Source organism: Dromiciops gliroides, chromosome X (genome assembly GCF_019393635.1).
Source record: "Dromiciops gliroides isolate mDroGli1 chromosome X, mDroGli1.pri, whole genome shotgun sequence".
NCBI classification, from domain to species: Eukaryota; Metazoa; Chordata; class Mammalia; order Microbiotheria; family Microbiotheriidae; genus Dromiciops; species Dromiciops gliroides.
This window is the reverse complement of record NC_057867.1, coordinates 25,737,582-25,763,221: the sequence shown is the minus strand read 5'-3', so window position 1 is coordinate 25,763,221 and position 25,640 is coordinate 25,737,582. Positions and strand designations below refer to the sequence as shown.

General features: G+C 46.3%; 1 protein-coding gene across 1 annotated transcript in view; it reads right to left on the bottom strand.

Annotated features, from left to right (window-relative positions):
• OPHN1 (oligophrenin 1) overlaps positions 1–25,640 on the bottom strand; it is a 278,050-nt gene that overhangs the window by 53,170 nt on the left and 199,240 nt on the right. Inside the window, exons 12-17 of the mRNA XM_043974083.1 lie at positions 21,925–21,958; positions 21,414–21,476; positions 17,897–17,971; positions 6,901–6,985; positions 5,257–5,315; positions 2,497–2,602 (exon numbers count right to left, since the gene is read on the bottom strand). Coding sequence (XP_043830018.1) covers positions 2,497–2,602; positions 5,257–5,315; positions 6,901–6,985; positions 17,897–17,971; positions 21,414–21,476; positions 21,925–21,958 — 422 coding nt within the window. The remainder of the gene's footprint in view (positions 1–2,496; positions 2,603–5,256; positions 5,316–6,900; positions 6,986–17,896; positions 17,972–21,413; positions 21,477–21,924; positions 21,959–25,640) is intronic.

Here is a 25,640-nt window from a genome sequence, read left to right as displayed (position 1 = left end):
GAGATGGTGATATTGCTCAGCCACAAGGCTGAGCGTGTGCCAGACTTGATTCATCTGAAATATTATTAAGCTCTTATTAAGAACCCAATCCATGCCCTCCAGGCATCTAGAAGGAGATAGAACCCATGTGCACAAATATTTATAATACAAATTAGCCTCTCCTAAGTAAAGGGAGAGGTATAAAGTTGAAGCTGGTTAGAGGAAAAAGAGAGAAACATGGGTTCCTGAGGAGGGTGGTTGGGGAGAGGGAACAGCAATAACAAAAGCTCACATTCCATAGTATATTATAATTTATAAAGAGGCTACTGGGACCAACTTGGTAAAACAAAGGTGACTAGAGGGGGCAGCTAGGTGGATTCAGGAGGACCTGAGTTCAAATGTGGCCTCAGACACTTGACACTTACTAGCTGTGTGACCCTGGGCAAGTCACCTCCCATACCACAAGCCTCAGTTTCCTCCTCTGTAAAATGAAGGGGTTGGATACGTCATTGGGGGAGGCTCTGAGTTTCCCAGAGGCTCCTGGCCCTTCTCCTGATTTTCTTGATGGCCACTGTAACGATTGGAATGACGCCACCTGCTGGAGACTTACTATAGAAGAGTTCTGCCCATGAAGCTAAGGTCTTTGAGGGCAAGACCAGGAGTCTTTTCTTTGGCGTCAGGAAGTGACGCAGGCTAGTCGGAGGAAGAAGGAAGAGACTGGCGCTCAGTCTCACGCTCTTTCCTCTGGACTCTGGTGGAGAGCGGAGCTAGAAATGCGCTCTCCCTTTAATAGATAGGAATCTAGGCCTTTCTCTCTCTCTTTACCAAATTCTTATTCTCCTTAATAAATGCTTAAAAGTCTAACTCTTGCTAAAGCTTAAAATTTATTGGCGACCACTCATTAGATATTTTAGACAGTTTAGCTAGAATTTTAGCCCTTAACACCACCAGAAGGGATCCATGTTCTTTGGGAAGAGATTGTGTATCTGACATTTTCTGCTTACTGATACAGGCAGAAGAGTACTGGACAGAAAGTCAGAAGAGTTGAACTCAAGGCCTGATGACCTATTAGGCATTTAGTCTTACTCAAGTCACTTTACCTTGGTGAACCTCAGTTTCCCTATTTCCTTATCTTTAAAATGGGGATAATAAGTCTTGCTGCAGCAACCTGGGTTGGGAATAGGGGGGAAACTAGCAGCTGGATCCAGAAAGGCCTCATGTAAAAGACATTACTGATACTAAGCCCCGAAAGAAGGTAGGGGTGAGGTGGAAGGATGAGCCACACTTAAGGGACAAAAGTCCAGAGACAAGAAATGGGATGTTATGTATGAAAAACAGCAGGAAGTAGGTCAGTGTAATCTAGCCTAGGCAGGTCAAATAGAGCCAGATTGGGGTGGGCTTAAGTTGCTGAACAGAGGCATCTCCCCCATACTCGATCCAGCCTTCCAAGCTCCATCTCTTCCTCTTTTCATAGGCAAACTCTTAGAAAGTGTCATCTATACTTGTGGCCTCCATTTCAGTTTCCGCATCAGTGAAATGGGTATAATATTCCTGTTACTTACCCCATAGAGTCACTGTGAGGAAAATGCTTTGTGAAATGTAAGTTGCTAGATAAATATGAGTTATTATTTCCAGTCTAAGAAATCACAGAATCAGAGGCTGTCAGAGCCAGGAGGGCCCTTAGAACAGGGAATGTCAAAGCTGAGAGGGGCCTTAGAATGTGGAATATCAGAGCTGCAGGTGGAAAGATGTGATGAAAGAACTTATATACAGAATATAGATGTTAAGAGCCTTAAAGAAGTACCCTTTAAGATCATCTGGACTGAGCCCCTCATTTTCAGCTGTGGAAACTGAGGCAGAGAGTAATTTCAAGTTTTCCAAGTTACTTTCCTCACAGTGACTTGACATCATATAGTACTCAGCAGCTGAGCCTTGAACCCTGGTCCTTGGGGTCCTTCCAGCCTGATGCTCTAAGGGTGCTACAGGGCATCCCAAAGAGAAGTGGTCCATTGTTATTTGTGGCCAAGTTCAGGCCAGTGCCGCCCAAAGGGGCTGTCCCCATACTATCTGGCCAGCCTGGCACCTCCTTCCCTCACTGAAGGGGTTCCCACATCCCCTACTCAGAGAGATAATTACCCAAAGGAATTTATAAAGGCGATGCCCAAGTGGGTATTTTCTTGCCTGTCACAAATCAAGGCCTAGAGTAGGCCCTATCAAGTAGTCCAGAGCCCTGGGTTCAATTTCTAGCTTTACAACTTGCTAGTTATCTGCTTTGGAGCAACTCACTTCCTCTCTAGCAGCCTCAGTTTCTTCACCTGAAAAACAGGGTGAAGATAACTGCATTTCCCTACTTGACAGGGCCTACTCTAGGCCTTGATTTCTAGGATTCTAGAATTTCTAGAAGCTTAGAGACCGGAAAGGAGAGTCGTTGCTGCTGCCATCTTATTCCAGCTGACACAGAATCAGTCCTAGCCCTTGACCAGCCCTTTTCAGGAGACCCTTGGACCAGATACATACTTGACCAGGTGTCTTATTAGGAGTTCCAGCATATCACGATTCTTGTTGGGAAGCTTATAGACCAGAGCGTGAATGGCTCCCAGCCTGTAATCCAGGTTTTCAGACTCTGAGAGAAAATATCAAGAGACAGACATGGTTAGTTGCTTGGTCTTGCGGAGCAGGAAACTCTGGGAACTGGGCCCCAGAACATGGCCATGCTTGGAAGCAGAGAAGAAATTGAGAGAGAGAGAGAGAAAGAGAGAGAGAGAGAGAGAGAGAGAGAGAGAGAGAGAGAGAGAGAATACTATATGTGTAGGTGGTAGAGTGAGAGAGAAGGAGGGGACAGAGAGCCAGAGAGAGACAGAGAGAGAGCCAGAGACACAGAGAGACAGAGAGACAGATAGACAGACATGGAATGCTCAAATATGGACCCAGAAGTTGGGTCCTTGTGCTACCACAGGTAGTATTTGTCCTAAATGGGGAGGGACTGTGGGATTCCAGGCCTTAGAAATCATCTAATTCAATTCCCTCAACTTTACAGATCAGGAAACTGAAACAGAGAGGAAAAGTGAGGGGGTCAAGGTCATCCAGCTAACAATGCAGCTGAGCCAGGATATGAAAGCAACCCTCCTGCACCCCTTGGAATGAGAATTCTTGGTTTCGCCACAAGACCGTGTTCCTTTTCACCCAAACGGGGCCTGCTCCAAGGTAAGGGGAAGATTATCATGAGAAACCAATAGTCGGGCTGGGGGCTAAGAGCTAAAAGGCTTCAGGTTTCTCAGCTGAAGAAACTTGAGGTGGAAAGAAATTAAGTGACTTGTCCAGGGTCATGTGGTTAATGGGTGTCTGAGGCTGGATTTGAACTCAGGACTTCCTGACTCAGGGCTCCGAGCTTCCTAACTGCTTAATCAATATTCTAAACACGTCACTTGCCCTGGCTATGTGTCTCAGTTTCTCTGTCTACAGAGTGGGCCAAAAGTCACAATGTTTTAAGAACTTTTTGAAAATTATGTTTTTATTTTTCACCATTTCAGACATTTGATTTTTTCACACATAATGTCGATTCATTTCCTAGATATACTGTATATGGTGCTGTGGTATTGTAAATTAAAAACCGAAAATAAAGGAGTTATTAAGTATTGAAGCCACTTCGTGACTTCTGGCTCCCCTGTATAACCATGGATGCGGTTTTAGGAGGAACGATTCACAATGCAGCTAAAGAGCATTCTGAGATGGTCAGATAAAAGATGAGCAATCTTAACAGAAGAATGCTGCCACCCATGGCCGGATCCTGCCCAATCACCCAGTGTCACTTATTTCTAAAGAAGGGATCAGAAAATTCTAGCTCTGGAGCATCAGAAGCTAGCTAGACCAACCCCCTCATTTGACAGAGGGGGGAAACTGAGGCCCAGGGAGGGAAGGGACTTGCTCAAAATGACACAATTAGTAAGCAGGAGAGGTAGGATTTGTTTGTTTTTGGGGGGGGAGGGGCAGGGAAATGAGGGTTAAGTGAGTTGCCCAGGGTCACACAGCTAGTAAGTATCAAGTGTTTGGGGCCCTGAATCCAGGGCCAGTGCTTTATCCATTGTGCCACCTAGCTGCCCGGAGAGGTAGGATTTGAACCCAGATAGCATGGTGGCTGGACCCTTGAATTAAAGAGCAAAGCATACTAGCCCATACCCTAAGGCAGAAATGCAAAAGCAAGACTCCTTTATTGCCTCCAATTTCTCCTCTTCTAGGCAAAGGGACAGCAGGCAAAGGTGTCTTGGGTGTGGAGTCTGAGTTGGACTTTGGGCAAGTGAATCCACCTCCCTGGACTTCGGTTCCCTCCTTTAGAAGATGAGGGGGTTGGGAGAGGTGAGCCTAAAATGCGATTAGCTCAACACTAACCCATTTAGCCTAGCTAGTGTGGGCAGAAGCTTTGCCAGCTAATAACTGGCTAAAGAATGCCAGTAATGGAATCTTCCTGAGCAGCCTGAAAGAAGCCCCGGGTTCAGACCCTGCCTCTGATACCCACTGGCAATGTGACCCTGGGAAAGTAGTCCAGGCAATTCCCCAAGACTAAGCTCCAGAGGAGGGGCTGGGGTGCCTGGGGGGGGGTTGGGGCTCCCTATACCAATGAAATCAGTGAAATCAGAAAGCAAATCTTTTTTTTTTTTTTTGGTGTGAGGCAATTGGGGTTAAGTGACTTGCCCATGGTCACACAGCTGGTAAGTGTTAAGTGTCTGAGGCTGAATTTGAACTTAGGTCCTCCTGAATCCAAGGCCGGTGCTCTATCCACTGTGCCACCTAGCTACCCCCAGAAAGCAAATCTTAATGAACACTTCCTTGTGGATCTGTTCCCTCTGGCCTTAGTAAGCCAGGGTCCAGCCCTGCTCTCCCCCTCTCTGCTAGAAAGGGCCTTTAACATCATCTAGTCCAACCCTCTCATTTTACAGAAGGGAAAACTGAGGCCTAGAGAGGGGAGGGGATTGCTCAAGGCTGCACAGGTTTTCTCTATCTTGTAAGTACCTATGCAGTCTTCTCCAGAAGAATATAAACTCCTTGAGGGCAGGGACCTTTTTTTGTTTGTTTTTGGTCTTTCTTTGCATCCCTAGCCCTTAGCACAGTGCCTGATACCCAGTAATTGATTAATAAATGCTTGTGGATTCACCAAGTGATGGAAACTCTGAATGCAACAGTCTCCTAGTGTAGCCCAATGCTGTTTCCTCTCTGGACTGACTTGGCAAATTCCAATTTTGTCCAAGGAAGGGAAAACATGGCAAAATGGTTAGGACTTACTGGCGGCAGAGACCAGTTCTTTGTGGAGCTTATATGTCATAACAGGTTCTGAAAGATTCCTAAAATGAAAAAAAAGAAATGAAAAGAAAAAGTGAGGATGAAGAGTTCCTTGGGGAGGGGAGGGGAGTGGCTGGCAATGAAATTCTCTTGCTCCAGAGGGAAGGCAATTCCTTGAGGCTGATAACTGCCCACCTTCCCTTCCCTCCCACCCAGCAGGGCAGGGACCCCCAGAGCAATCTCTGGCGTCCTTCAGCTCCTCCATCTGTTCCTCCAACCTCCACCCCATTGTCTTCCCCCCAACTTCCCCTTCCTTATTCTTATTTATGACACAGCCACCAGTTGCTAAGGATTAACAAAAGAATGATACAAACTGAAGCCACCCCCCAACCCTGCCATCTAGAAAGGAGATTACTAAATCCACCAACAGGCCTGAAGTGCCTACATTGTATACCATCCAGGTACCACTTGGCCAGGCCTTTAAGAAGCAATGCTAAGAGGTATGAGCAGTTTGGTAAAAAAAAAAATCGGCCAATGGTTCTCCACTGCCTCCTGGCACGCATGCCAAAGGCCCCAGGGGCCTGGACAATACAGCCTGTACTTTGGCAGCAGCAGGACAACTTTCCTTCCATCTGCTCTGGTGGGTTCAGGATTGCGTGTAAGCATCCACTTTTCCCCAAAGCTACAAGAGCTCTCTTCATCCGTGCCTCCACCTCTGCCCCACCTCTCCGTTCCTGTGGCTGCTCCGCTGGCACAGGCCCTCATTGATCGCACCTTCCCATGCCCCCTGCCAAAGCTGGGATGGCACCGTAGTGGGACTTTCTGTCTCTACTCCCTGCTCCCCCTAATCCAGGGGCTCCCAACTCCAGGGGGCATGAGAAGCTAGTTGAGGGGGTAAATAATCACATTATCCAACTGAAATATTACAGAAATACTATTGAATTAGTGAGAAAAAATATTGTTAGGGACTGAATGGTTTTCTTTAGGAAAAAATTATTAATCTTAGTTCATTTCTCCTGAGCATAAATGTGGTCAACTCAAGAATTCCTTTTCTTTTATACTTAATATGGGGACATGGGAAGGTTTACTAAAAGCCAAACAGTAAAGAGACCAAAAAGGGTTGGGAAGCCCTTCTCTTTATTCATCCTTCATACCACTGAAGGTCATCTGCTGAAAAAGCCATCAATGGCTCACTATTGCCTACTGAGGAGAGTTTAACTTCCCTTGACTGGCATTCAAGGCCAATCACAATCCAGCTATACTGTACCTTTCCTACCTTGGACCAGCCATGCTGCCAAACCCTCTGCTGCCTCACTCGTCTCAGGGAGTTCCCTATACCAGGGATATCGTCCATTTCCCATTTGACCCGTTGAGTGCCTCTCTGACCTTTACAGCCCAACCCAGATGCCTACTAATGCTCCTAAGCCCATCTCTAGACCATAAACCCCATGAGGGTCAAGTTCAATTAAACTATGTGCCTCCCCCCGAGGCTTTTGCACAGGATTCTATACTCAGTATTGATTTAATAAACTTTGTTGTAAATATATTGGACCTCTTCCCATCTGTTTTAGTCCCCCAACTCCACAGGCTCACACAAATGCCAATCACCATGTGGCCTAACCTCCTTGGCCAACCAACCAGAAATACCTGAGGTAGAATTTCAAGGAGCTGGTAATTGTCTTAATATCCCAATCACTGTTCTGCAAATCAACATCTCCTGGGCATTTGGGATCTAGAAGAGAAAAGATGAAAAGTAAGACTTCCAACAGTATTCTTCTAACCTTTTTAAAATACAAAGAACCATTTAAAAATAGTATCATTTGCAACCTCGAAAATAAAAAGGGTAATTTGAAAATACTTAACCACTATCCACCAACAGTATCTAATGGAGCACTGGGCCTCCAAAGCTTCCCCACAAAGGTCCCCTGGGACCTTTCATGCCTTCCTAGGTTGTCTGTAATATTTTGGCTCATCAACCATCCAAAACCTCAGCTTGAGCCCCAATCGGTACACCTCTTTAACCGACCAGACAAAGGACACATGACCCTTAAAAGCAAAAGGAATTAATTCAGAATAAGATAGTAAATAACAGCAAAGTAAAGCATGTAATTAACATTCTCTGTTGTTTGTCCTTCGTTTTTGCAGGGCAATTGGGGTTAAGTGACTTGCCCAGGGTCACACAGCTAGTAAGTGTCAAGTGTCTGAGGCAGGATTTGAACTCAGGTACTCCTGAATCCAGGGCCAGTGCTTTATCCACTGCGCCACCTAGCTGCCCATTTGTCCTTCATTTCAAAGAGGACCAATGACACCACAGGGTGATGTCCTGACTCCTGAATTGGAGCTACACGAAGGCAGAGCTACACAAAATTGTCGGTCTCACTCTCTCTTCCAGAGCCATCGAAGTCCAGTGGCAAGACGAAAGTCAGGATGACTGGAGATAGCCTGGGATGCAGTGGATATCCTTGGCATCTTCCATGCCTGACCAGGCTCTAAATGCTCCACAGAGTCTGCTTCAGCTATTTTCATGGTCATTGGAACAAACTATTTTCATCCATAATGTCATGGGAAGTCTTCACGTGCTTGGGGTAGATACTCCCCCCACCAACTCCCTGATAGCTTTAAGGCCTGTTGGTTACTCTCAGCCTGGTTTAGACCACCTACTGAGATGGTTTTACTGGGGTATGGCCACTATACCTGCTATAGCTTCTTGGAGCCACAGGTAAGAGTTGGATGAATCAGATGGACACCAAAGACAGATGAGCAGCCCTCACACTAGAGGTGCTAGTCTTTCCTGAACTGTACCCACATACAGAAGGCTGGTTTTCCAGATTCAAATTTCTCAGCTTCCCCCGGCCAAGCCAACGAACAGTTTATTCAAACTCAGGATCAGTGGCAAAGTTGAAGGTTTAGGATTCTTGCCTCTTGAGTTTCTTTTCCTCCAGGTTCAGTGGAGCAGAACTAGATGATCTTGGGAACCACTCCCTGTAATACTGGAATCATCATGCAATGCCCAGGAAGTGTGGCCTTCTCTTATGTCTCCTATTGACCTTGGAGTTTCACTGGTGACTTTTACTCATCTGCTCACACCCAGAGGTTGCATGATACTCACATATGTGGTTACATTTGCTAATTGCTGCTATCTTCTTCATCCAAGTCTGTGTCTACCTGCTCATATTCTCTTGTGCTTTCTCTCTCACACACTCACACTCCCTCCCCCCCCCGCCCCTCTCTCTCTCTCTCTCTCCACACACATCTATCTTCCCATTTCATCCTTCCCTCTATTCACTTGAGCCATGTGGCTATTATCTCCTCCATTTGAGTCGATTGGATACAATCCTACATGCAGTTGCAAAGCATTCTGGGATCCTCAGGTGCTGGGACTTTCTCCAATGAGCATGTTGGGACTGGGATCAGCTAAAGGCACACTGAGAAGCTCAAATTAAAGGTAGTTTCAGTCTTCACAAATATCAGATTAGCATAGGGCCTTGCATATAGAAGGCATTCAATAAGTGTTCAACTGAATCAAGTAATTTGCTGATAGAAAAAATACAAAATTTTAAAAGCTACCAAAATATTTTGTAACGATTGTTGTGACGCCACCTGCTGAAGTTACTGTAGGAAAGCTCTGCCATGAGGAGAAGGCATCTGAGGGCAAGCCATGTGGTCAGTTCCTTGGCGCCAGGAAGTGATGTTTACTCATGGGTGCTGTCTCTCAAAGCTATCAGCCAATTAGCTTGGAGCTATGTGTGTGGGGACAGGACATTTCCAGTTTTTCACAGGAGGCTTGTGGGATGAAGAAGGGGGTGGTTCTCACTCTTTCATCAGGACTCTCATGGAGAGTGGAGCAAAAATGCTGGCTCCCTGAGATAGACAGATGTAGGCATCTAGGCCTTTCTCTCTTTACCAAATTCTTATTCTCCTTAATAAATGCTAAAAAGCCTAACTCTTGCTGAAGCTTATAATTTATTGGCGACCACTCATTAGATATTTTAGACAGACTAGCTAGAATTTTAGCAACTTTACAATTTATAGCAGCACTTTTTGTGAGAGCAAAGAATTGGAAAGAAAATGTACACCCACTGATCGAGGAATGGCTAAATAAATTGTGGACCATGAATGTAATAGAATATTACTGTGCTGTAAGAAATGATACTACGTCAGAAATACAGAGAAGTCTGAAAAGCTCAACCTGAACTGATACAGGGGGAAGTAAGCAGAGCCAAGAAAACATATTCGCAACAATGTAAATGGAAAGAACAATGACACATGAAAAAAATCAAAAGTGTTTGTTGCAAAATGACAAAGAACAAGCATGGCTCCAGAGGAGAAAGAGAAGATATCTCCTCCTCCCATTCCTTAAGTGGGTAACATTACATAGATTTTCAGATTTTTTTTGATCAGTTCTGCTGACTTTTCACTATTGGGCCTATGTGCTAAAGAAGTTATTCATAACATTGTGTGATGATCCACTGTGATAGAATTAGCTCTTCTTAGCAATACAATGATCCAAGACAATTCCAAAAGGCTCATGAAGGAAAGTGCTCTCCACATACAGAAAAAGAACTATGGAGTCTAAATGCAGGCCCAAGCATATTATTTTCACTTTGTTTTTGTTTTTTTCCTTTTCCTTTTTTTTCCCTTTTGTTGATTTTTCACATGACTAATGTGGAAATATGTTTTTAAAAAATAAAAAAAATAAATTAAAAAGAAGCTATTGCTAGCAAGAAAATATCTGTATATATGTAAAAATGTTCATAGCTATCTTATTTGTGAAAGCAGAACCCTAAAAACAAAGTGTGTACCTCAGAATCGTAGAATGGCTGAACAAAGTCTATAATGAATGTGGCCTAATGTAATCTTACTGCACTGTAAGGGATGGCAGAATATGACAAATACAGAAAAATTTGGCAAGATTGGTTTGAACTGATTCAGAGTGAAAAAACTCAGGACCAAAAGAACAGTTTACATGGTAAGGCATGGTAACTCTACCAATGTGAAGTCAACCTGAGGAGGCAAAAAGGTTGGGTCACATGCAGAAATGAAATTCAGTACATGCTGCACTGGCCTTCTTTATCTCAAGAGCCAAAAAGGTTGGGGGATGGGGAAGAATACTTTGGAATGGGGTGTGTTAACCTGTTTGGTTGTGCCAAAACAAAACATATCAGCACATTTGATAAGAAGAACCAGAGATGATCCTTAAGCTCTAACATCCTGTCCTACCATCCACTTTGTAAAACGAGGAAAACAAGGTGCAGGCCAAAGTCAACAAAAGTGAGACTGTAACATGAAGAATTTGTTCCAAGTGAGAGGGAATCCAGAGCCTTAATTCTTTCAGAGTATCTGTGCAAGGGAGGTCAGGTTTGAGGTGGCCCACCTTGGCGGGAGCACAGCAAAACTCTATGGGATGACAGTGGTGACCCTCTTTGCTGGACTACAGGGAAACTCTGGCCTTCCTTCAGGTTGCTGCTGGACAAATCCAAGGCCATCTGCAGACAGGTGCAGACTGCAAAACTGGAAGAGGTTTCCCAAGAGTATGAGGGAAGGGCCTACTGCATCTGCATGGAGTCCTTGGCCCCCACTCAGACCTATCTCCTGCTTTCCATGACCAATTCCTCCCAGCATCCTCAGGGCAACCTGGACACTGGGCAGCTCAGCTTTTGGTGCCCTAGATGGGGATGAGACCAGGGAGGAAGTTTGGGTGCATCTGTGGGCTGCTTCTGCCTCAGGGCTTGGGGAAGGGGTTCAGGTATCACCACATGGACAAGGACCCAGCATTCACAGGATTGATGGGGCATTCAGTGGAATACAAGCTCCTTGAGGGCACAGACTGTCTCATTCATGATTGTATTTGTACCCAAGCGCCTGCCACATGGGAAGTATTTGATACATGCTTGGGGACTGACCGAGCCCATGCATGTGGAGTCCTGATTGAGGGAAGGGGTGTAACTTGCAACCTCTGTCTTCGAATCCAGAGGGTCTAGGGGGGCCCCTGACCCACATGATCAGTAGCAGCTGGCCTCTTGGGGGAAGCATATCAATGAGAAGTTAAACAATCTTTGTTGTAAATAAAAAAGAGCAGAAAAATCAGGCACATTTCTCGACATTGTTCAAATTGGTGAATACAATATAATATTACACGGTTTTAAAAAAACCTCCTTTGGTATCTTTATTATATATTTGAAATTTGTATGTAGTAATAACACTTGTAACAAATTTGTCATTTCATTTGAATTAAATACAAGCAAAGAAAATGGTTTGCATAGATTGTATTATGGAAAGGTGCTACAATGTTTTTGAAGAAAAAGGGCTGTTGCTATAGATGCTTTGGAAATAACAGTTGGAAGGTCTCTTGAAACTCTAGTATTCTTTACCCTCATTTCCTTTATGACTCTTAAGTTCTGGGCTGTAAGATCCCTCCCAGCTCTGACATTCTGGGTTATAAGATCCCTCCCAGCCCTGACAGTCTGGGTTCTAAGGTCCCTCGCAGCTCTGACATTCTGGGTTCTAAGGCCCCTCCCAGCTCTGACATTCTGGGTTCTAAGGTCCCTCCCAGCCCAGACATTCTGAATTCTAAGGCTCCTCCTAGCCCTGACAGTCTGGGTTCTAAGACCCCTCCCAGCCCTGACAGTCTGGGTTCTAAGACCCCTCCCAGCCCTGACATTCTGAAATCTAAGGCCCCTCCCAGCCCTGACATTGTGGGTTCTAAGGCTCCTCCTAGCCCTGACATTCTGAATTCTAAGGCCCCTCCCAGCCTTGACATTCTGGGTTCTAAGACCCCTCCCAGCTCTAACATTCTGAATTCTAAGGCCCCTCCCAGCCCTGACATTCTGGGTTCTAAGACCCCTCCCAGCCCTGACATTCTGAATTCTAAGGCTCCTCCTAGCCCTGACATTCTGAATTCTAAGGCCCTTCCCAGCTCTAACATTCTGAATTCTAAGGCCCCTCCCAGCCCTGACATTCTGAAATCTAAGGCCCCTCCCAGCCCAGACATTCTGAATTCTAAGGCTCCTCCTAGCCCTGACATTCTGGATTCTAAGGCCCTTCCCAGCTCTAACATTGTGAAATCTAAGGCCCCTCCCAGCCCTGACATTGTGGGTTCTAAGGCTCCTCCTAGCCCTGACATTCAGAATTCTAAGGCCCTTCCCAGCTCTAACATTCTGAATTCTAAGACCCCTCCCAGCCCTGACATTGTGGGTTCTAAGACCCTTCCCAGCCCTGACATTCTGGGTTCTAAGGCTCCTCCTAGCCCTGACAGTCTGGGTTCTAAGGCCCCTCCCAGCCTTGACATTCTGGGTTCTAAGGCCCCTCCCAGCCCTGACATTCTGGGTTCTAAGACCCCTCCCAGCCCAGACATTCTGAATTCTAAGGCTCCTCCTAGCCCTGACATTCTGGGTTCTAAGGCTCCTCCTAGCCCTGACAGTCTGGGTTCTAAGGCCCCTCCCAGCCTTGACATTCTGGGTTCTAAGACCCCTCCCAGCTCTAACATTCTGAATTCTAAGGCTCCTCCTAGCCCTGACATTCTGGGTTCTAAGGTCCCTCGCAGCTCTGACATTCTGGGTTCTAGGGCCCCTCCCAGCCCAGACATTCTGAATTCTAAGGCTCCTCCTAGCCCTGACATTCTGGGTTCTAGGGCCCCTCCCAGCCCAGACATTCTGAATTCTAAGGCCCCTCCCAGCTCTAACATTCTGAATTCTAAGGCCCCTCCCAGCCCAGACATTCTGGGTTCTAAGGCCCCTCCCAGCCCAGACATTCTGAATTCTAAGGCTCCTCCTAGCCCTGACATTCTGGGTTCTAAGGCCCCTCCCAGCCCTGACATTCTGAAATCTAAGGCCCCTCCCAGTCCTGACATTCTGGGTTCTAAGGCTCTTCCCAGCCCTGACATTCTGAATTCTAAGACCCCTCCCAGCCCAGACATTCTGAATTCTAAGGCCCCTCCCAGCCCTGACATTCTGGGTTCTAAGGCCCCTCCCAGCCCAGACATTCTGACTTCTAAGGCTCCTCCCAGCCCTGACATTCTGGGTTCTAAGGTCCCTCCCAACCCTGACATTCTGAAATCTAAGGCCCCTCCCAGCCCTGACATTCTGAATTCTAAGGCCCTTACCAGCTCTAACATTCTGAATTCTAAGGCCCCTCCCAGCCCTGACATTCTGAAATCTAAGGCCCCTCCCAGCCCTGACATTCTGAAATCTAAGGCCCCTCCCAGCCCTGACATTCTGGGTTCTAAGGCTCCTCCTAGCCCTGACATTCTGGGTTCTAAGGCCCCTCCCAGCCCTGACATTCTGGGTTCTAAGACCCCTCCCAGCCCAGACATTCTGAATTCTAAGGCTCCTCCTAGCCCTGACATTCTGGGTTCTAAGGCTCCTCCTAGCCCTGACAGTCTGGGTTCTAAGGCCCCTCCCAGCCTTGACATTCTGGGTTCTAAGACCCCTCCCAGCTCTAACATTCTGAATTCTAAGGCTCCTCCTAGCCCTGACATTCTGGGTTCTAAGGTCCCTCGCAGCTCTGACATTCTGGGTTCTAGGGCCCCTCCCAGCCCAGACATTCTGAATTCTAAGGCTCCTCCTAGCCCTGACATTCTGGGTTCTAGGGCCCCTCCCAGCCCAGACATTCTGAATTCTAAGGCCCCTCCCAGCTCTAACATTCTGAATTCTAAGGCCCCTCCCAGCCCAGACATTCTGGGTTCTAAGGCCCCTCCCAGCCCAGACATTCTGAATTCTAAGGCTCCTCCTAGCCCTGACATTCTGGGTTCTAAGGCCCCTCCCAGCCCTGACATTCTGAAATCTAAGGCCCCTCCCAGACCTGACATTCTGGGTTCTAAGGCACTTCCCAGCCCTGACATTCTGAATTCTAAGACCCCTCCCAGCCCAGACATTCTGAATTCTAAGGCCCCTCCCAGCCCTGACATTCTGGGTTCTAAGGCCCCTCCCAGCCCAGACATTCTGACTTCTAAGGCTCCTCCCAGCCCTGACATTCTGGGTTCTAAGGTCCCTCCCAACCCTGACATTCTGAAATCTAAGGCCCCTCCCAGCCCTGACATTCTGAATTCTAAGGCCCTTACCAGCTCTAACATTCTGAATTCTAAGGCCCCTCCCAGCCCTGACATTCTGAAATCTAAGGCCCCTCCCAGCCCTGACATTCTGAAATCTAAGGCCCCTCCCAGCCCTGACATTCTGGGTTCTAAGGCTCCTCCTAGCCCTGACATTCTGGGTTCTAGGGCCCCTCCCAGCTCTGACATTCTGGGTTCTAAGGTCCCTCCCAGCCCAGACATTCTGAATTCTAAGGCCCCTCCCAGCCCTGACATTCTGGGTTCTAAGGCCCCTCCCAGCCCAGACATTCTGAATTCTAAGGCTCCTCCTAGCCCTGACATTCTGAATTCTAAGGCCCTTCCCAGCTCTAACATTCTGAATTCTAAGACCCCTCCCAGCCCTGACATTCTGAAATCTAAGGCCCCTCCCAGCCCTGACATTGTGGGTTCTAAGGCTCCTCCTAGCCCTGACATTCTGAATTCTAAGGCCCTTCCCAGCTCTAACATTCTGAATTCTAAGACCCCTCCCAGCCCTGACATTGTGGGTTCTAAGACCCTTCCCAGCCCTGACATTCTGGGTTCTAAGGTCCCTCGCAGCTCTGACATTCTGGGTTCTAAGGCCCCTCCTAGCCCAGACATTCTGAATTCTAAGGTTCCTCCTAGCCCTGACATTCTGAATTCTAAGGCTCCTCCTAGCCCTGACATTCTGAATTCTAAGGCTCCTCCTAGCCCTGACATTCTGGGTTCTAAGGCCCCTTCCAGCCCTGACATTCTGGGTTCTAAGGCTCCTCCTAGCCCTGACATTCTGGGTTCTAAGGCCCCTCCCAGCCCAGACATTCTGAATTCTAAGGCTCCTCCTAGCCCTGACATTCTGGGTTCTAAGGCCCCTCCCAGCCCAGACATTCTGAATTCTAAGGCTCCTCCTAGCCCTGACATTCTGAATTCTAAGGCTCCTCCTAGCCCTGACATTCTGGGTTCTAAGGTCCCTCGCAGCTCTGACATTCTGGGTTCTAAGGCCCCTTCCAGCCCTGACAGTCTGGGTTCTAAGACCCCTCCCAGCCCTGACAGTCTGGGTTCTAAGACCCCTCCCAGCCCTGACATTCTGAAATCTAAGGCTCCTCCTAGCCCTGACATTCTGGGTTCTAAGGTCCCTCGCAGCTCTGACATTCTGGGTTCTAAGGCCCCTTCCAGCCCTGACAGTCTGGGTTCTAAGACCCCTCCCAGCCCTGACATTCTGGGTTCTAAGACCCCTCCCAGCCCTGACATTCTGAATTCTAAGGCTCCTCCCAGCCCCAACATTCTGAATTCTAAGGCCCTCCCAGCTCTAACATTCTGAATTCTAAGGCCCCTCCCAGCCCTGACATTCTGAAATCTAAGGCCCTTCCCAGCCCTGACATTCTGAATTCTAAGGCCCTTCCCAGCTCTAACATTCTGAATTCTAAGACCCCTCCCAGCCCTGACATTCTGAATTCTAAGGCTCCTCCCAGCCCTGACATTCTGAATTCTAAGGCCCTTCCCAGCTCTAACATTCTGAATTCTAAGGCCCCTCCCAGCCCTGACATTCTGAAATCTAAGGCCCCTCCCAGCCCTGACATTCTGGGTTCTAAGGCTCCTCCTAGCCCTGACATTCTGGGTTCTAAGGCCCCTCCCAGCTCTGACATTCTGAATTCTAAGGCTCCTCCCAGCCCTGACATTCTGAATTCTAAGGCCCTTCATAGCCCTGACATTCTGAATTCTAAGGCTCCTCCCAGCCCTGACATTCTGGGTTCTAAGGTCCCTCGCAGCTCTGACATTCTGGGTTCTAAGACCCCTCCCAGCCCTGACATTCTGGGTTCTAAGGTCCCTCACAGCTCTGACATTCTGGATTCTAAGGTGCCTCGCAGCTCTGACATTCTGGGTTCTAAGGCCCCTCCCAGCTCTGACATTCTGGGTTCTAAGGTCCCTCTGAGCTCTAACATTCTGGGTTCTAAGGCCCCTCCCAGCTCTGACATTCTGGGTTCTAAGGCCCCTCCCAGCTCTGACATTCTGGGTTCTAAGGTCCCTCCCAGCCCTGACATTCTGGGTTCTAAGGCCCCTCCCAGCCCTGACATTCTGGGTTCTAAGGCCCCTCCCAATTCTGACATTCTGAATTCTAAGGCTCCTCCCAGCCCTGACATTCTGAATTCTAAGGCCCTTCATAGCCCTGACATTCTGAATTCTAAGGCTCCTCCCAGCCCTGACATTCTGGGTTCTAAGGTCCCTCGCAGCTCTGACATTCTGGGTTCTAAGACCCCTCCCAGCCCTGACATTCTGGGTTCTAAGGTCCCTCACAGCTCTGACATTCTGGATTCTAAGGTGCCTCGCAGCTCTGACATTCTGGGTTCTAAGGCCCCTCCCAGCTCTGACATTCTGGGTTCTAAGGTCCCTCTGAGCTCTAACATTCTGGGTTCTAAGGCCCCTCCCAGCTCTGACATTCTGGGTTCTAAGGCCCCTCCCAGCTCTGACATTCTGGGTTCTAAGGTCCCTCCCAGCCCTGACATTCTGGGTTCTAAGGCCCCTCCCAGCCCTGACATTCTGGGTTCTAAGGCCCCTCCCAATTCTGACATTCTGAATTCCAAGGCCCCTCCCAGCCCTGACATTCTGAATTCTAAGGCTCTTCCCAGCCCTGACATTCTGAGTTCTAAGGCCCCTCCCATCCCTGACATTCTGGGTTCTAAGGTCTCTCTGAGCTCTGACATTCTGACTTCTAAGCCCCCTCCCAGCTCAGGCATTCTTAGTTTTAGGGGCCTTCTTTTTTTGCCATGCTATGCTCCAAGTACTCTTATAGCTGTGATATTCTTTATTCTAAAGGTCCTTCTTTCTGACCTTTGTTCTAAGGCCCAGATCTTTCTCTTATATTCTCTGTTCTAAGTTTTCTTTACTCTCTCATATTCTATGTTCCAAGGCTCCTTCTTTCTCTGACATTCTCTCTTCTAAGGTCTCTTCTCTTTTGGACATTCTTTATTCTAAAATTCTTTCTTTTATTTTCTCTGTTCTAAGAGCCCTCCTAGCTCTGACATTCCCTGTTCTAAGGGCCCTATCAGCTGACATTCTCTGTCCTAAGGCTCCTTCTTTCTCTGGCATTCTCTCTCCTAACCCCCTTCTTGTTTGGACAGTCCAAACCTTATGCAATTCCCATGCTGACCAGTTTTTGCTTTCATACCATACTGTCTTCTCTCCTCTTTTCACACTGGGTATTTCTAGGCTAATGCAAGTCTGAGTGCTCACCATGGACTGTTATATACATATATATATATATATATATATATATATACATATATATATATATATATATATATATATATATATATATATATATATATATATATATATATATATATATATATATATATATATATGTATATATATAAGTGTCAAGGGTCTGAGGCCGGATTTGAACTCAGGTCCTCCTGAATCCAGGGCCAGTGCTCTGTCCACTGCACCACCTAGCTTCCCCTGGACTGTTATATTTTAAGCAGTTTCTCCAAACCACTTACCTCCCAATGTCCCAGTGCTTCCAACTTTTTATAGTCTGGAAGTTCTTCCTACGGTCTAACTACTATAGTACTGTCCCCAAAGCAGTGAAGAACATTGTCTTACCAAAAAAGGCATTCAGGAGCTTCTGAACCTGGATGTTGCTGCCCACGGTCCGGTAAACCCCCTCTGTCGTGATGCCTAAGGGTGGGAGAGCAGATTTCTTTGAGTTAGGGCTCCTGAGGCTCCCAGAGTGGAAAGTAGCAACTTCTACATGAATGGGAACAATCTTTGTTGATCTGCCCAACGGTGGAATGCTCATCCTCCCAGGAGAGGAGGGGTCCGCCTCTTCAAACAGACCACTTCACCCCCTTTCATGCTAGGCAAATGGGTGATAAGAAGTAATACAATCTAGTAGAAAGAGGCTATGGCCCATCCCAAAGACTTTCACCAATCTCTTACCAGTGGAGCTACCCTTTTCTCATCCATAAAATGAATGCTTTTGTTAGCAAAGTATTATGGGAGATATGGGAGCAATTTAAGTAATTTTTAAAAAAAAAAAAAGGTCTCATTTATAATTGTCTTTGACCTGTGATTTCATCTGTATAGGAAGCTGTGGTGCCCAGAAGTGAACCCAGTCATGCAGATGTGCCCTGACCAGGGCAGAGGATGGAGACCTCATCAGTCCTAGAAGCTAGGCCCCTCAGTGCAGTCCCGAGTTCTTTTGAGGAGAAGATATAGATGTGAAGTGACAAGAGCAGATGGAAAGTCTGAAAACAGGGAACATGAGAAAAGAAGCTGCCAGCCTCTGAGAGAACACCAGAGATGTGGTGTCTTCATGAGAAACTTAGGTTCTAGAGAGTAGAGGAATATGGAAGGCGTGTGAAAGGAAGAGTTTAATAAGAGAGGAAAGAAAGGGTTTGGGAGGCCTAGGGCTGAGGTTACCAGGGGGTGGGATAGGGCTTGAAAAACTGCTGCTGCCTCCCCCACTGAATGCTCCATTCCTCAATTGCCCCCCTCCCCATTCCCCATTCCTTTATCCTGGCTGATCCCAGACATTCCAAGTGACATATCAAGGGTAGATGGGACCCAAGCTAGGCGGATGGCAGTCATTAAACCTTAGAGGATAGAAAGTTGTAGTATGAAGGGTGGGTCAGGAAGTGGGCCAGCTGGGGACCAACACTCTCCTGTACAGGATGTTAGCACATGGGGCCAAGCCTGGGTTACCCCATGTCCCATCCTAGCCCAGCCTTTGAGAAAGTTGAAGAAGAAAGTGGGAAGCAAGAGAATAAGGCCTAGCAGAACTGATTCTCCTATATAAGAAGCAGATTTCCTGGGAAAGTAGCATATATTTATTTCATATGCATTATTTATTTTGTATATATTTATGTGTGTACACACTGTCTCCCCCTATAACACAAACTTTGTGAGAGCAGGGACTGTTTAACCATTTTGTCTTTGTTATTCCCAACACCAAGTATAGTGTCTGGAATATAGTAGGTGCATAATAAATACCGGCTGGTGGACTGATTAATATTGTTTCCCCCTAGTAGAATGCAAGTTTCCTGAAAGCAGAGACTATTTCATTTTCATTTTTCTCTCCCCAGAGCCTGGGCCATCGAAGGTACTTAGCCACACTTTGGGCAGGGATAGGCCATACATCCGCAGTGAAGAAACCTTACAAGCTCACTGAATCACACTGTCTCTTGGCAGAACTCCACTACTCACATTTCCTTGACTTTTGTTTCTTTCCCAGCTCCCCCCGCTTTAATGTTTAAATCTACATGTATTATAGCAGAAACTAAATCTTCATGTTTAAATTCACTTAGGTCTGACTCATCAAAACACTACTCAGAGGATGCCAAGTACTCTCTAAAAACACTTTATAAGCCATTTGAAGCTCTCTCCCCCTTGAAGCAGGAAGCCACAAATTGTTGAAAGTAAATACACTTGGATCCCACCCCAAAGGAATGTGCTGACATTTTGCAAGATGCTTGCTCAAAACTAACTCCAGTTTGTTCATGCTGCTATTTTCAACGTGGCCTTCAAGGAAACAAGGCAAAGCAGCAAGCATTTATTAAGCGCCTGTTATGTTCACTGTGCTAAGTGCTGGGGCTACAAATTCAAGAAGAAATGAAGGAAATGAGAACCAGCTGAGAAAAGGGACTGAATTGTGTTTATGAGCCAGGGTATAAGCTCCATGAGGTCAAGGGAAAAGGGCAAGCAACATTTTTTTGTGTGGGGGGCAATGAGGGTTAAGTGACTCGCCCAGGGTCATACAGCTAGTGTCAAGCGTCTGAGGTTGAATTTGAACTCAGGTCCTCCTGAATACAGAGCCAATGTTTTATACACTGCAGCGCCACCTAGCTGCCCCAAGGGCAAGCAACATTAATAAATATTAAGCACCTACCATGTACCAGACACTATGCTAAGCACTTTATAAATATGGTCTCATATGATTCTCAGAACAACTCTGGGAGGTAGGTACTTTTATGATTCCCACTTTACAGTTGAAGAAACTGAGACAGAGGTGACATGACTTGCCCAAGATCACATAGCTAGTATATGTATGAGGCAGTATTTGAACTCAAATCTTCCCAACTCTAGGCACAGAGTTCTATCCATTGCACCACCTGGCATCTTTCTCAGTTTGTTTTTTTTTTTTTAGCACGGTTGGTATGTGACAAATGGCTTGTTGAAAGAAAAGAAGAATGAAGAAATCAATCAATCAATTAATTAATTAATTAATTAATTGATGGCTACAGTGTAGTGGACCTAGGCTCCAGTCTCGGGTCTCTCAATAACTTTCTATGTTACTCTGGGCAAATTACTTCCCCAGTCTGGGTCTGATACGTGACTGCCATAGAATATTACTGTGCCGAAAGAAATGACAGATTGGAAGAAGTCAGAGAAGCATGGGAAGAGTTCTATGAAATGATGCAACATAAAGTAAGCAGAACCAGGAAAGCTATACATACATATATACATACACACGCACATTGACTACTATGACATAAACAAAAACAATAAAATGGAATGGAATAATGTCATTATAGTGACCAAGCTGACCCCAGGAGGAGGGATGAGAAAATGCATCTCTCTAGTAGACTCAGTTGTTGCATTCATTTTGCTAACTGCTTCCCACCCACCCCACTTTTGTTATCAGAAACCCTCAGTGGTTAGGAGAGAGGGTAAAGATGTATTCGGAAACAAAGACAACAAAAAGAACTTCAAAAGATAAAACAACAGGGTTGGGTTAAATGATCTTTAAGATCTCAGCTCTCAGATTCTGTGATTCTGTGAGTGAGTGGATGGATGGATGGATGGATGGATGGATGGATGGATGGATGGATGGATGGATGGATGGATGGATGGATGTGTGGCTACTTGGGCAAACAGAAGAGTCAATTCAGTATTGTTGAAGTGTAGAGCTAGTCTTTAGAGAGCTCCAAGACCAGCACCCTAATTGGAAAGACATGGAAAATGGTACCCAGGAAGGAGAGATGACTTGCCTGGGTCACCAAATAAGGTCATGGAATAGCTGAGACTAGACCCCAGAGGTCCTGCTCTCTCTGTCCAAAGTTCTTTCTGTCCCAAGCACACGGCAGAAGGTTGGGAGGGCCAACGACTAACTTTTTCTTACCTTTGGCTTCCACGGCATTGGTACACTTCCTTACGAATTTGAACCCAACATCATTCAGCTCCACTGTTCAGGAAAAGGGAGACAGGTTAGCCGTCATCACTGTGGCCAGCTGTTTCACTGATACACTAAGGAGAGTTCCAGGCTTGGCTGCTCATCACTAACCATCTTGGAGCAGCGGGGAGTGGGGGGGGGGGGTCGAGGGAGAGAATTAAATGGTAGGCCTGGCACTTGAAATGGCTCACATTTTCCTCTTTGCAGGAAGGAGGACATACAAACAAGAATGACTTGTGTGTCTCCAGATTACAACTGCACTTGTCCCCCCGGCCCCATGTTGAGATAAACAAGTGGCTTCCTTTGCTTGCCAGCTTGACAGATGTTACACAGCTGCCACCAGCTAAGGCTGATCTTCACCCATCAGGGGCACTCCTTTGCCCACCTGCACCCAGATATCCCAACACAAGGAGCATTTGCTGCAAATTGGAACAGCACAATAGACACATGATGGACTCACTTTCTTCCTGTTTCGTTATGGGGCTGTGGTAGATCTACAAAAGAAGAGAAAGAGATAGAACCGCAGCTGCTGGGGGTTGCCATTCCAAGCTGTCACCTCTGCTACTAAATCTACCTCCCAGGCTGCCACCTCCTTCCACAGACCGGCTCTACGGATGATCTAGAGCAAGGTTTCTTCAACTTTTCCCACTTACGACCCCTTTTCACCTGAGAAATTTTTACATGACCCCAGGTATACAGGTATATAAAATAAGTATATGTAACCTTTTACTGTTGCCAAATTTTTTGTGATCCCCACAGTCAGTTACATGACTCCATATGGGGGGTTGTGACTATGGGGGTGGCTAGGTGGCACAGTAGATAAAGCATCAGACCTGGATTCAGGAGGACCTGAGTTCAAATCTGGTCTCAGACACTTGACACTTAATAGCTGTGTGACCCTGGGCAAGTCACTTAACCCTCATTGCCCCACAAAAAAAAGAAGCTAGGCTCTAGACACCTTGGGGCCAATTCACCCCATGTTTTCCCCAGGGCTGGGTCAACAGTCAGAACATCATGGAACCACAGACCAGGCATATCAAACTCAAATACATAAGGATCCCTGCTGGGCTACACATTGGCTTAGCTTTGAAATGTGATGTTATCTACATTTTCTTGTATTATTTATTTTGTTAAATATTTTCCAATTACATCTTTCTTTTCTTTTTTTTTTTTTTTGTGGGGCAATAGGGATTGAGTGACTTGTCCAGGGTCACACAGCTAGTAAGTCTCAAGTGTCTGAGGCCAGATTTGAACTCAGGTCTTCCTGAATCCAGGGCCAGTGATTTATCCACTGCGCTACCTAGCTGCCTCAATGCCAATTACATCTTTTTTTTTTTTAGTGAGGCAATTGGGGTTAAGTGACTTGCCCAGGGTCACACAGCTAGTAAGTGTTAAGTGTCTGAGGCTGGATTTGAACTCAGGTACTCCTGACTCCAGGGCCGGTGCTCTATCCACTGCGCCACCTAGCTGCCCCAATGCCAATTACATCTTAATCAGCTTTGGGCCGCACCAGGGAGTGTTGTGGGCCAGATGCGGCCCAGGCTGCTTGTTTGAAACCTCTGTATAGACTCTCTGAGGTCAAAGCCAGTGAGGAGCAGGTAAGAAATCCCTCCCAATCTCCAACAAGGCATGACAGAAGAGCACAGGACTGGTTCAGTTTTCAGAGTGAACATTTCCAACTTGGTATGTGCAACTGGGACAAATCAGGGCATGAGTTATTGTTTTGTGAAGTGTCTAGATTTAAGAAAATGATGGAGAAAACATTACTAATGCAGATTAAACTGAAAAAGAGTATCCTGCTTAACTTTTTCCTGGATAGCTGGTGGTTAGACATTTATCAGCATACCCTTGGCTGGAAAGTCCCTTTCAAGGCTATATAAAACAACCTTGTTTTACAGAGGAGGAAATGAAACCTTCTTTGATAAACTAAGTGACTTGCCCACAGCCACCACAGGGAGTAAATGGTGGGGCTGGGATTAAAGTCCAGACTCTTGACTACAAATCTAGGATCCTTTCCACAATGTCTTGTTCAATTACGCTCGTTAGAACGTGGTCTAAACATTATCATCATCATAGCAAGCACCATCAGGTTCGCAAAGCAACCCTGGGAGGTAGGTGTTATTACTGTCCCCATTGAGGAAACTGAGGCAGTGAGCGGTAAAGTGACTTGCCCAGGGTCATGCTGCTCATAAGTGGTTGTGGCAGGATTTGAACTCAGGCCTTCCTGACTCCAGGCCCAGTGCTCTGTACACTGTACCATGTAGCTGCCTCAATTCATCTATCAACTTGCAGACAAGATACTGCCTGTACCGGTAGAGGGAGTTTCCTCATCTCATGGGAAGTTTTCCCATATCAGTGAAATCCCAGGCCTAGTCCCTATCCCTAAAGCTTGGTGATGCTTGTGTCATTCTCTTGCCCAATCAACTTCATGAGTTTATCTAAGGTCAATACCAACTTCTCTGGACACTTCAAGCCCTTGACAACCTGGCTCCCAACTCCCTTCACTCATTCTCTGATCCAGCCTATATCTGGCCTTCTTGCTGTTCTTCACCCATTTTCAATTCCCAGGCCTTTGCACAGACTGTTGCCCCTGCCTGAAATGCCCTTCCTCCTCACCTCTACCTCATAAAATCCCTTGTTTCCCTTGAGGCTCAACCTAAGAGCCCCCTCCTACAAGAGCTCTCTCCTAATCTCCCCAGAAATTAGTGCCTTTCCCTTGAAATTACCAGCTAGGTGGCTCAGTGGATAAAGGGCTGGGCCTAGAGGCAGGAAGACCTGAGTTCAAATCCTGATCAGACACTTACAAGTGTGTAACTCACTTGACCATTGTCTGCCTCAGTTTCCTCAACTCTATGATGGGATAATAGGTCCTATTTCTCCCAGAGATCTTATGAGGATCAAATGAGATAATATTTGTAAAGCACTTTGTAAACCTTTAAGGAATATATAAATGATAGCTATTATTATTTTTTCACTCTGCTTATATGTTGCATTTAGTCATGTGTATATATGATAGACTGTACACTGTCCCTGATAGACTGTAGAGCCCTAAAGGGTGGGGTCAATAGATTTTGACCTTTGTACCCCCAGTGACAAGCACAGTGACTGGCACAAAGTAGGCACTTAATAAATGTTTACTGACTGTCTGAAATATCTGTGTTCCTAAGCCTCAACCTTAATGGAGCAGGTCAAGAGGAGGGGCAGGCCTTACCCACAGATACCTGGGAAATGAGTCAAAGAGATTTCAAAGCTAGAAGGGACTTTAGAGATCATCTCTACTAACCCCCATAATTCTACTGACAAGGAAAATGAGGCACAGAATTTGAATCCAGGTATTGTGGCTCCAGATTCAATCATCTTGCCACACTGTGCCCATGTCCAAACTGTCAAAGAGAAGTTAGAGGCCATTGAGCTCAACTCCCCCCAATCCAATGAATTGTTGTTATTTGTCCTTCATTGGGTTGATGTCATGACTTGTAGTGAATAGGATTTAAGTGAGGGAGGGCCATGCAAAGTCACCAGCCTCACTCTCTCCTCCAGAGCCATCTGGGTCCAGTGGCAAGATATATATATATATATCAGGACGACTGGAGATGGCCCCAGGTGTTTCAGGCAATTGGGGGTGAAGTGATTGGCCCAGGGTCATACAGCTAGTAAGCGTCTGAGGTGAGATTTGAACTCAGGTTGTCCCAACTTCAGGACCAGTGCTCTAACCACTTCAGCGCCACCTAGCTGCCCCTCAATGAGTATATTAAGCATCAACTATGTGCAAGGCACTGTACTAGTTAACACAGGATCCAAAGACACAATGGAAAGAATAGTCATTGCCCTCAAGAAGCTTACATTCTACTAGGGGGATACAACACCTAAATACTTAAATATTTACCTGATCATTTGAGGAAGAGAAAGAAAGCTCCAATATCTAGGTGCATCAGGAAAGGGGGCACCTGAACTGGCATGCTTGGGAAACCAGCAGGCCAGTCTGGTGGACACATATGGTTCATGAAAGGAGGATTGAGTAAGAAGCCAGGAAAGATAGATGAGAGTCAAATTGCAAAGGGCTTTAGATAATCAATAACAACAACAACAACAACAGCTAAATTCTGTATAGTTTTTTGTTTTGGTGAGGCAATTGGGGTTAAGTGACTTGCCCAGGGTCACACAGCTAGTAAGTGT